Below are 11765 nucleotides of genomic sequence, written 5' to 3'. Positions count from 1 at the left end.
CCGCGTCCCCCGTCCTCCCGACCCTTCTGATAATTCCGGCCCGGACGCCGATGTAACCATGTTAGATTGTTAGGTCGTTTCCTTCGCACCTCTCGCGTTCCCATAAACGTTGATGTCCCCAAAACATCTTCTCTCTCAGTGGCCGTCCTGAGCCGAGGTCGTGACCCTTTAGAGGGTCGCCCTCAGCATGGTCACTTAAGGGCTCGCAGTGCCTAAAGCACGCACCCGCAAGACCGGTGTGTTTGTATAAGCCGGCCCTTGCCAGGCTAACAAACGTAAGACAGGATCAAAAAAAAAAAAAAAAAAAAAAAGTTATTTTTTAACTATATCACTTTATTCGAGAGCGCATCGTAACGTATCGTATCGTATAGCAGTGTAATATAACATAATATTATATAGCACGTACATTTGCGTTCTATATTCTTTTCATTTTTTGTTTTTGATTTAAAAACAACAACACTACATCATGTCTGGACGTGGTAAAGGCGGCAAAGTCAAGGGGAAGGTCAAGTCTCGTTCTAACCGTGCCGGACTGCAATTCCCCGTGGGACGTATACATAGACTGTTGCGTAATGGAAATTACGCGGAACGCGTTGGCGCCGGTGCACCTGTTTATCTAGCCGCCGTTATGGAGTACCTAGCCGCTGAAGTTCTAGAGTTGGCAGGAAACGCCGCTAGGGACAACAAGAAAACCAGAATCATACCTAGACATCTTCAATTGGCGATAAGAAACGACGAGGAGTTAAACAAACTTCTCTCCGGTGTGACCATCGCACAGGGCGGCGTGTTGCCGAACATTCAAGCGGTGCTGTTGCCCAAAAAGACCGAGAAGAAGGCTTAATTAATTAGTTAGTAATTAATTATACCTTTATAAAATACCTAAAACTGTAACACCGACGCTGCGTGGGCACGCGTTGCACGTCGCAAACCATGAGCGAGCGAGTGAGCGCGCGCGCGCATACATAAAAAAATTTAATAAATAAAGCGCGTGCGTGAGTTGTTAGGTAAATGGACAAAACAAAAGGCCCTTTTCAGGGCCGCAATATGATTCTTACTATCTACTATATACTCATTACTTACTTATACAATTGTATACGTAATGAGTGAGTAACAAATAATGTTTCGTTTCGACAATGAACGTTTAATTCTACAATATTATTAGTATTTGTTCACCTCTAATATACACTAGAATTGAGATTATGACACGATAAATAATATTTACCTTATCACTGACTCAATAATTAACCAACCAATCTACCTACCTACCTACCTACCTATCAATACTCGCCCAAACTCAGGGCGAGTTCGCAATGAACATATTCATGTATTATTAATTAATACACAGTAGTATTTGATGGTCGACATAATACTATTATGATGTTTGTGCTAAAAAAAAATCATCCAAAAATCGTCCGAAAATAGAACTGAGTTTAAGTATTAACTAAAAAAAAAAAAAAAAAAAAAAAAAAACACAAAAGAAAATGTCTACTTTTACTATCTATCTACCCCACATACATAATGTTATTTATACGATAGTAGGTTATGTTAAAATAAAGCAAAAAAAAAAAAAAAAAAATACAAAACCAAATGAATACAATTATTATTATTATTATTATTACTTACGTACTTACTCCCGCCGCATCACCGTGCCGTCGCGCAGCGCATTTTCCTCTGACGCACTCTGCTGTGATTGGCCGTTGGATGGACGTGAACGTGGCTCACCCGTTGAACGTTCTGCGCGCGAAAGTATTATATTTTTTAATACCAAAAATTTTATCGCGCATTCCGCTCTGAGCATCCGCTTCGAACGGTCACTTTGGTTTTACCGAGTACCTGCTCGGTATGCCATTGTTCTATTCCGAGAATTCTACTCGGAACGACCGCAGCGTTCTCGCTGCCGCCAAGGACGACGGTAACAATAGGGGCATTGTCCCTTTTTGCTACCTGAGTCCACTCACTGGGTCCGGCCGCGTCCTTTTCAGGACAGGGTCTCACCCGATTTTCTGTTTCTACGGCATTTTTGCCCCTTCAGGGCTAGCTCGGTGGTAAACCTAACGGTGCTAACAAGCCGAGCTAGCGGTGACCCGGCCCGCGCTGCGCCCCCTCAGGGCTAAAGCGAAGCCGGACGGGTGCGGATAAGGAAGCTGTGGAGACACACCACAGTTTCCCCCGCATATCTCCTTCCCAACCCTACCTTTCCTTACATTCCATCCCGTGTAACGGTTGAGCGTGCGGACCCCTAAAAAGGCCCAATATCGTTTACGTTGCACGGATTGTTAGGAACCCTTTGCACATTAAGATTGGCAAAGGGGTACCAGCTTAGGGCACACCTAATTATAAGTACATCCCCCCTCGCCTATACCCGGCGGGGAGGGTCAACACACGCACACAACCCCGGGCACACCCACCCGGGGACGTAAAATCACGCGCTTCTTGTCTTTTCACGTCGCATTCCGCGCCGAACCAAATGTGATAGCCGCCTGGTTCTTGTGTGTTCTTCCCAGGCGGAACGCATCGGGTCCCGAACACACTCGCGGCCCCCAACAAACCCATTATCCCGCTAGTATCCAGTGGTTTGGCATCGACCGTATAATGGCCGACTCCAGACCAATGGAGACTGACCAGGCACTGAAAAGGAGGCACTCAACTCAAAAAAAGAGATGATGCGCTCCTTTTTGGTACTACTAAAAACGGACGACGAGTTCCGCGGCGCCGTCCTTTCCATCCTGAGCTCCGCGGGGGTGCCGATCGCTTCGGGGCCGGCCGAGCCCTCGGTCGCACCGAGTGCACCCGAGGGCGCGTCCGGCGCCGTCGCGCCCGCCGCCCCCATGGACTCAGACCCGGGCTCGCCCCAACTCCAATACGCGGCGTCGAAGCGCCCTGTCTCGTCCTCCTCCGACCCCACGCAGTCGGAAGTCGCGTTGTCGGACCCCGACGACGACGGCTTCACGACGGTGAGGCACGGTAGGAGGAAGAAGCAGAAGAGCTCCGACGCCTCTGCGCCTTCCGCGCCCCCCGCGCCCTCTGCGCCCGCGCAGTCCTCGAAACCCGCGCCTTCAGCGCGTCCCGCGGCCTCTAAGCCCGCCAATTCGGCGGCGTCGGCAACGTCGTCGCCACCCAAGGGGCCTAAAAAACCCCCGCGTGTGAACCTGCAACTCCCTGCAGGTATCGCAATCAATGACTTTTTCGATGAGTTGGGTCGCCAACACATCGCCATCACCACGAACAGCTGGAACGGAGCTCAACAGCTGTTGTCCCTACAGCCCGCTTCGATCGCGGACCACAGGTCAATGACCACTTATTTTGATAGGATGAAGTATCACTACTTCACCTACGCGCTCCCCGGACGAGCGCCGGTATAGATACGTTATTCGCGGCATCCCGCTGCAAATGTCGACCGATGAGGTCAAACAAGGCCTACAGGCAAAGGGCATCACCGCCCTAGAAGTGCACCGCATGCACAGCCAATCACGCGTGACGAAACCAGGCATCCAATTCGACATGGTGCTGGTAGTACTCAAAACCCCCGACGATGTTAGGGCTCTCTATGAGATCCGCGACATCTCAGGGCTCGGTGGCTTCACCGTCGAGTCTCCCCACAAAAAAGGCAACGTAGGGCAGTGTCACAACTGCCAAAAGTACGGCCACAATTCGCGTGGTTGCAGGCTCCCCGCTAGGTGCGTTAAGTGCCTCGGTGAGCACGGCACGCCAGAGTGCCCGCGACCCAAGGACCGCACCCTGTGCACGGAGCCGCCTTCGTGCACAAATTGCCGACAGTCTGGCCACCCGGCCAACTACCGTGGGTGCCCCCGGGCACCCAAAAAATCCTACAGTAAGGCTTTCCAAGCCAAGCAGGCCCTTAAGGCGCAAAAGGCCCCTCAGGCCGAAAAATTCATTTTGGCCCCTGCCCCGGTGAGTAATCCGTGGTTTCCCACCACGGTACGCACCGCCACGCGTTCCCAGGCCCAGGGCGGAGTTTCTCCCGGAGTCTCTCCCGCCACCCCGGCCAAAACATCTGCGACCTCCGCTCCAGCTGGTCGTCCCTCAGCCCCTCCGGCTCCCAAAGCCGCCCCTCGCAAGGCGACCCAGTCCACTTCCGACCCGAAAGTGGCGGCGACGTACTCGGCGCCGATCGACTCCTTCGCGATATGCTCACCAGAGATCCTCTCCCTCTATGGGCAACTAGATAGCGTCCTCGCCCGCATCAGGGCAGTAGGGCACCCCGATGATGTCCTCTGTACCGAGGTCATCCAAATCCAGCGTAGGATCATCTCGCTGACCATGAAAACAATTTTCGCTCCGTAATGGCTTCACCTAACGGAAATCCCTCATCGCGGTCCAAACCCCGCTCCCTCAGAGTGGGTTTTTTCAACCTAAATGGTATTAAAGGCCAACGGGCCGAACTCCTACATTTTGTCCGCGATCATAATCTTGACGTTCTCCTCCTCCAGGAAACGTTTCTCAAACCCGCTCATCGAAGCCCCAACCTCGCGCACTTCAACCTGGTGCGTAACGATCGTACCAGTGGCCCTCTCGGTGGCACTCTCATTTATTATAGGAGGTCCCTGCATTGCATACCTCTCGATCCCCCCGATAACCTAAGGAACATTGAGGTCTCAGTCTGTAGGCTTTCGATGACAGGACATCCGGCGATCACTCTGATCTCGGCCTACCTTTCACCCACTAAGGAGCTTCACTCCAATGATATCCGTACCCTACTCAGCATGGGGGAGTCCGTCCTTCTGGCGGGCGACCTCAACGCCAAGAACACTCTCTGGGGCTGCAACTCGACTAACAGTCGGGGTACAATCCTCGAGAGTTGTCTTGAAAGATATAGACATGTGCATCTTGGCTCCTTCTGAGCCAACTCACTATCCCGACCAAGACGATTCTTATAGACCCGACATTCTCGACATAGCGCTTGTAAGGAACGTATGCCTCCGCGTGCGTTCCCTGCAGGTGGTACAAGAGTTAAATTCAGATCATAGACCTGTGCTCATAGAGTTAGTTCCCCAAACCGACCCCCCAGGCACAGGTCCTAACGCCTCTAACGGTCCGATGACGGTGAAAACGAATTGGCGCCTCCTAGGCACCAAGCTCGCAGACACCTCATCCCCTGATCTCGACGCGATTCCGAGCAACATTGTTTCTCGTGAGGAAACGACCGGTGCGATTCGCTCCTTCACCGACCACCTGCAACACGCCCTCAGCGAAAGCTCCGAGAGGGTGCCAGCGGCCATTCACGACCACTGGCGCCTTCCCGAAGACGTGCGGGAGGTGGTGAGGAGGCGAAACGCGGCACTCAAAGCCTGCGCGACTCGACCCGTCCCGGAACGACGACGTCTTGCGCGTTTCCTCCAACGCGAGGCCAAACGTCGCATACAGGGCGCCGTCGATTCGGGATGGGAGAGACGTTTGTCGGAAATCAAACCGACCCATACGGCCTTTTGGCAACTGGTTCGTTCCTTCAAGAGAAAGGATGTAGTCTCCATGCCTCCGCTCGATCGCCCGAATCAACGCCCGGCGTTTGATGACGACGAGAAAGCGGAGCTCTTGGCCTCCAGCCTGGAGTCTCAATGTTCCCTGACCGATACGCCCGTAGAAAACGACATCGTCGTTGCGGTGGACACTACGTCGAAAGTAGGAACGCGACCCCTCCGCCTCTACCTACCCCGCGTCCGTTAAACATAAATCAAATCGTTGCCGTCGGCCCGGATGTCGACTCGCCGCCGCTCGATCCCCTCGCTCCGGTGACGACCGAAGAAGTCATCATTCTGATCAAGGCACTCAAAAGACGTAAAGCCCCCCGGGGCTGACGGAATCCCGAACAGGTTATTAAAAATGCTACCGGAGCATTTAGTCAAAATATTAGCTGCAATCTTCAACGCAGCCTTTCAGAACTGCATATTTCCTGAGGCCTGGAAAGAAGCAGTAGTCATAGGCATCCACAAGCCGGGAAAACCCGCATCTTCACCGACCTCTTATAGGCCGATTAGTTTACTCAGTTCGTTAGGGAAACTTTATGAACGGATCGTCCTCGACCGTCTTAAAATAGTAGCCCATCTCCACAATCTGCTCCCTCCGGAACAGTTTGGTTTCCGAAGTAGGCACAATTGCGTGCATCAGGTCCTCCGCATCACGGAGCATGTATACACTAAGCGTAGGTACGACCGTCCTACCGGCGCGATATTTTTCGATGTTGAAAAAGCATTCGACAAAGTGTGGCACAACGGCTTACTTTTCAAGCTGTACACTCTCAATGTGCCCACACAGCTCGTGCACATCATACGAGACTTTTGTCGAATCGCGGATTCAAATATCGAGTGGAGGGAACCCTATCTTCCCGACACACCATCTCTGCCGGAGTCCCGCAAGGCTCCGCTCTCTCTCCTTTTCTATTCTCGCTTTACACAAGCGATATTCCATCCTTCGAAGACGCCCATCTGGCGCTTTTCGCTGACGATACAGCAATCTATGCTTCACATAGAAACCCCGACAAGTTGGTGCACATTTTGCAATCCGCAGCCGATCTATTCGGTGCGTGGTGTCGCAGATGGCGCATCACCATAAATCCCGCTAAAAGTCAGGCTATAGTCTTCACTCGGCATACCAGAGTACAAGCGCCTCTCGCTTCTATAGTCATGTCAGGACAGGCCATTCCTTGGACTAGGAAGGTCAAGTATTTAGGCGTGCTACTTGATCAGAAGCTGACCTTCGTCCCACATGTCAATGCGGTACGCGCGCGAGCCGCACTCGCGATGAGCCAGCTGCACTGGCTCATAAACAAAAATAGCAAATTGTCCACCCGCAACAAAATTCGGATCTTTACCTCGTGTATTAGGCCGATAATGACATACGCGTCGCCCGCGTTCGCGCACATACCGCCTGCTCGTCTTCAGCGTATGCAGGTTTTACAAAATCAATTCTTAAGACGTGCACTCGGTGCCCCGTGGTACGTTCGCAATCGCAACCTCCACGTGGACACCGATATGCCGACCATCAGGCATTTCATGCACATGTCCAGCAGACGCTATTTCGATCGGGCGGTCAATCATCCGAACCCGCTCATTAGGTCCGTGTCCATATACACTCCTTTCGACCGCGCGAAATGGAGGCGTCCACGTTCTGTCCTTACAGATCCAGAGGACGATATAACTCTGGCCATCCGCCGAAAGCACGAGCACTTAAAGCTCCTACACTCCACACGACCGCAGTTCCGTCCTCGCCGCCGAGGACCTCGCCGCGTTCCCCGTCCTCCCGACCCTTCGATTAGTTCCGTCGGCCCGCGCGCCGACGAAGACGATTAGGTAGACTGTGTAGGTCGCTCCGTGCACCTCGCGTAAACCCCCAATCGCTGATGTCCCCAAACATCATCTCTCAGTGACCGTCCTGAGGCCGAGGCCGTGACCCTTTAGAGGGTCGCCCTCAGCATGGTCACTTAATGTAAGGGTTCGAGTGCCTAAAGCATTCACCCGAAAGTCCGGTGTGTTTGTAAAAGCCGGCCCTGCCAGGCTAACAAACGTAGAGTCAAAAAAAAATTTTATCGCGCATTCACATTGCGATTGAGGTATATCGCGGTCGTTACTGCATTCAATTAAATCAACTTCATTTAACAAAAACACAATATGCCACCCAAGACCAGCGGCAAGGCTGCCAAGAAATCTGGCAAGGCGCAGAAGAACATCTCTAAGACTGACAAGAAAAAGAAGAAGCACAAGAGGAAGGAGAGTTACGCAATTTACATTTACAAAGTGCTCAAGCAGGTCCATCCTGACACCGGAATATCCAGCAAGGCGATGTCGATAATGAACTCGTTTGTGAATGACATTTTCGAACGCATCGCTGCGGAAGCATCTCGTCTGGCGCATTACAACAAGCGCTCCACCATCACATCCAGGGAGGTGCAAACATCTGTACGTCTCCTTCTGCCAGGCGAGCTGGCAAAGCACGCAGTCAGTGAGGGTACCAAAGCTGTCACCAAGTACACCAGTTCAAAGTGAGAGCTACTAGCTAGATAGTAATGTAAAATCGGTGGTGTGTGTGTGTATGTACGTAAACGCACGCATGCACGCAACCCGAACATACATACAACTTATGTCATCCAAAAGGCCCTTTTCAGGGCCACAATATATTTCATGAAATCACAGTTCAAACGCTCGCACGCACGCGCACGCACGCACGCACGAAGATTAAGTTAAGTTATTATTATAATTTAATTTGATCCGATGTTGTGTGCGTACGATGTGTGATGTTTTTGTGAGTGTGTGTGTAATGTGTATTGTTGTTTCTTTAAGGCATCTCGTCACAAAAAAATAAATAAAAAATAATAATATAAATATAATAATTTATAATAAGTAATAAAATAATACAAAATTCATTGTAATAATTCTCAACTGCTCTCAAGTGCTGAATAATAGTAGGTGAACCCTAGAGAGCACGTGGAGTTTTAAAATAAAATTTAATATGTGAGTAATAGGTACATATATACCTGCATGAAATAAATATTAAAATATAGTTGTAATACACTACCTACCTACCATTTTAATAAATTAAATAACACTATTTTGGACCACGTAACATAATATATTATACAAAAATAAATAAACAAATAATATCACCTACACACAAGCATGAATAATAATAATAATTATATATAGAAGATTAAAAATTAAAAGAAGAAAATATAAAATAAAAAATAATAATGCATTGACTACGAATTATGTATGTCCATTCATTATTTTCATAACATTATTATTATTATTATTATTTTATATTATATTAATTAATCTAAATATAAGATCTAAAGAGAGAACAAAAAAAAAATTATATAGTCTAAAGAAAAGGACGGAAGATGAACGATTACAGGCCACTGCGGCGTTTTGGTATAAAAAGGCGCGCGCGAATGGTATGGTTTTACATTCTTAATCAAACCTCTGCGCGTGACGGTCGATCGCTTTGTGAGTTCGTTCGTTCGTTCGTTCGTTGTTTATTTATTTGTTTGTTTGGTTGGTTGGTTGATCAACACAATGGCGCGTACTAAGCAAACAGCTAGAAAATCAACCGGTGGCAAAGCGCCACGTAAGCAGCTGGCGACCAAGGCCGCCAGGAAGAGTGCTCCCGCAACAGGCGGAGTGAAGAAACCTCACCGTTACAGGCCCGGCACTGTCGCTCTCCGTGAGATCCGTCGTTACCAGAAAAGTACGGAACTTCTGATTCGCAAATTACCGTTCCAGCGTTTGGTTCGTGAGATAGCGCAAGATTTCAAAACCGATCTGCGTTTCCAAAGTTCCGCCGTCATGGCGCTGCAGGAGGCCAGCGAAGCTTACCTGGTCGGTCTTTTCGAAGACACGAACCTTTGCGCCATTCACGCCAAGCGTGTTACCATCATGCCAAAGGATATACAGTTGGCGCGCAGAATCAGAGGGAGAGAGCTTAAACGCCGCCGTTCGCTCTTGCAACCAACGTCGTCGTCGTCATCGTTGTAGAATAATAATAATAATAATAACAATAAATATTATTCAACACGACGGGTGTTTAAAATAATGTGCGCGCGTGCATCGCAGCTCGCTCCTCGCATATTATTAGAAACACATAATATCGCGAAACATTTATATTATTATATTTACAAATGAAGGCGAAATTGACGCACGCGTGATTCGCGCATCATGACTTTTAATCATTAAAAGGCCCTTTTCAGGGCCGCATATATTTCAAAATATAATTACAATTTGTTTCTTACATCGTCTACGAAACGAGACTCGGCAAGTAAACGACAGACTAAGTATATATTACCTTTATGGCATATTATATTCATAATAATATTACCGTACTCAACACTAAACACATAGATTTGTGTATATTGTTAATAAAATATTAATAATATTAACGCAACAAATTTAGGTTAGTTACCTTCTTAACTTTATAAAGAAAATAACATAATTACTGGTAATAATTATAATATCGATGAATCGATGAATTTTTATATTTATAAAAATATATTTATTTATTTATTTTTTTTTTCAAAGAGAAGAAATTGAAGAGACTGCAAATTGCATCAACTCGGTAGCGGTAGGGGTTTTAGGATAACTTGCGGTGTCATTATTATATTGCCATCGTTTTCGCTGTCTCCGTGGGTTATTATAGCACCGTCGCGTTCCGCCTATCACAGCCGCGTGAGTAAGTTAGTATACCCCCCAACCATTCTCCTCGCGCGCTACCTCCCCTCCCCACCACGCGCCTTCGTTTTCGTCTTACGTGGCAGTATAAAAACAGGCGCATGGAGTTCGAACGGAAGGAACACACACAACACGACCCAGATTCGACATCGCGCTCTCGAGCAGGACGGTCGCACCTACGTGACGCACACGACAGCCAACCCCGATTGGTAAGACCCGCAGCCCCGCGCTGCAGACAGGGTTAACCGATAATCAACGGAACAATTGTTCCGTTGTAAATCGAAACCCACCTACGGGCCGAACCGCGTCCTTCTCAGGACAGGGCTCCGCCCCATTTACTGTTTCCGACAATTTAGGCCCCTTCAGGGTTAGCTCGGTGGTTTAACCTATCGGTGAGAACAAGCCGAGCTAGCGGTGACCCGGCCCGCGCTGCGCCCCTTCAGGGCTTAAGCGAAGCCGGACGGGTGCGGACCAGGAAACTGTGGAGACACACCACAGGGTCCCCCGCATATCGCCCTCCAAACCCTTCCCATCCCCGCAACATCCATCCCGTGTAACGGTTAGGCGTGAGTCTCCGGACCGTTAACGTTTACGTTACACGGCTTGCTAGCGAGACCCGTCGCACATTGAGATTGGCGAAGGGACTACAAGCTTAGGGCTCACTATAGACGCACACCCCCCCTCGCCTATCCCCGGCGAGGAGGGCTACACTCCCCGGACACCCCATCCGGGGGGGACGTAATTCAAATTTAACAACCCCGCGACTTCCGCGTCGGTACCGCGCAAACGACTGCGAACGCCACCTGGTTTCTTGCGAGTTCTTTCCCAGGCGGAACGCACGCTCACGAACTCGCTCGCGCCCCAAAAATAATCTACGTGGGCACGGTCCCAGCCGGCGATATGGCTGGCACCGAGCCCATGGTATGCCCCAGAGAGACGCTCAACGACGTCCTCCTCACCATCCCGGAATACCCCAACTCTGGGGATATTCGCGGAATTACTAAGAAGGCCGCGCAGACTCCCGCCGTGCCACTAACCATTCCCCCTCCTCCCCGCCAAATGGCGACCCCGACACCCTCCCCTCCCCGCCGGTTACTAGCCGCGACTAGCGCACCGGTGGCCCCGCCCACCCCGGCCCAAACCCCCCTCTCCTCCCCGCTTCCTCCTCCTGCGAATCGCAGTGTGAGGCCTCGGCGTCGGAAATCGACGACGACGGCTTCACAACTGTGAGGCGCAACAAAAGGAAGAAGAAGAAGCTGTCCCCTGCGACACCGCCTCGCCCATGGAGGCTGACCACCCCCTCCCCTCACCCACCGCCCCAGCCGCTGGCTCTCGCCCGGATACGCCCGACGCATCCACCCCCGCTTCACAAGCGCAACCCTCGGGAGGTCCAAGAAACCTCCCCGACTTTACCTTCAGCTCCCCAAAGAGCTCACCATCAAAACCATCTTCAGGCTTATCACCGGCGCTGGCATACAACTGTCCCACAATGAGTGGATCACGTCCAAACAACTTCTGGCGCTCCAAAGCGCCACTATCAATGACCACCGCGCCCTTACAAAGTTCCTGGATGACAGGAACTATTATTAA

At 50.2% G+C, this 11765-nt stretch overlaps 4 protein-coding genes across 4 annotated transcripts; all 4 read left to right on the top strand.

Annotated features, from left to right (window-relative positions):
* Positions 1–294: 294 nt before the first annotated feature.
* Positions 295–1397, top strand: LOC119192664 (histone H2A). Its single transcript, XM_037446462.1, has one exon. It carries the CDS (start codon positions 467–469, stop codon positions 839–841), a length of 375 nt encoding a protein of 124 aa, XP_037302359.1. The 5' UTR covers positions 295–466; the 3' UTR covers positions 842–1397.
* A 203-nt stretch (positions 1398–1600) lies between these two features.
* On the top strand, positions 1601–8127 carry LOC119192663 (histone H2B-like). The gene is made up of 2 exons (XM_037446461.1): positions 1601–1770; positions 7538–8127. Exon 2 carries the CDS (start codon positions 7626–7628, stop codon positions 7998–8000), a length of 375 nt encoding a protein of 124 aa, XP_037302358.1. The 5' UTR covers positions 1601–1770; positions 7538–7625; the 3' UTR covers positions 8001–8127.
* LOC119192662 (predicted GPI-anchored protein 58) lies at positions 2661–3362 on the top strand. The gene has a single exon (XM_037446460.1). It carries the CDS (start codon positions 2661–2663, stop codon positions 3360–3362), a length of 702 nt encoding a protein of 233 aa, XP_037302357.1.
* Positions 8128–8823: 696 nt separating the features above from the next.
* On the top strand, positions 8824–9704 carry LOC119192665 (histone H3-like). Its single transcript, XM_037446464.1, has one exon. The coding sequence runs from the start codon at positions 9027–9029 to the stop codon at positions 9483–9485; it is 459 nt and encodes a 152-aa protein (XP_037302361.1). The 5' UTR covers positions 8824–9026; the 3' UTR covers positions 9486–9704.
* Positions 9705–11765: the final 2061 nt, after the last annotated feature.

The sequence above is a fragment of the Manduca sexta genome, unplaced genomic scaffold (assembly GCF_014839805.1).
Source record: "Manduca sexta isolate Smith_Timp_Sample1 unplaced genomic scaffold, JHU_Msex_v1.0 HiC_scaffold_3052, whole genome shotgun sequence".
In the NCBI taxonomy this organism is placed as follows: Eukaryota; Metazoa; Arthropoda; class Insecta; order Lepidoptera; family Sphingidae; genus Manduca; species Manduca sexta.
This window is presented reverse-complemented; position numbering and strand designations above follow the sequence as displayed.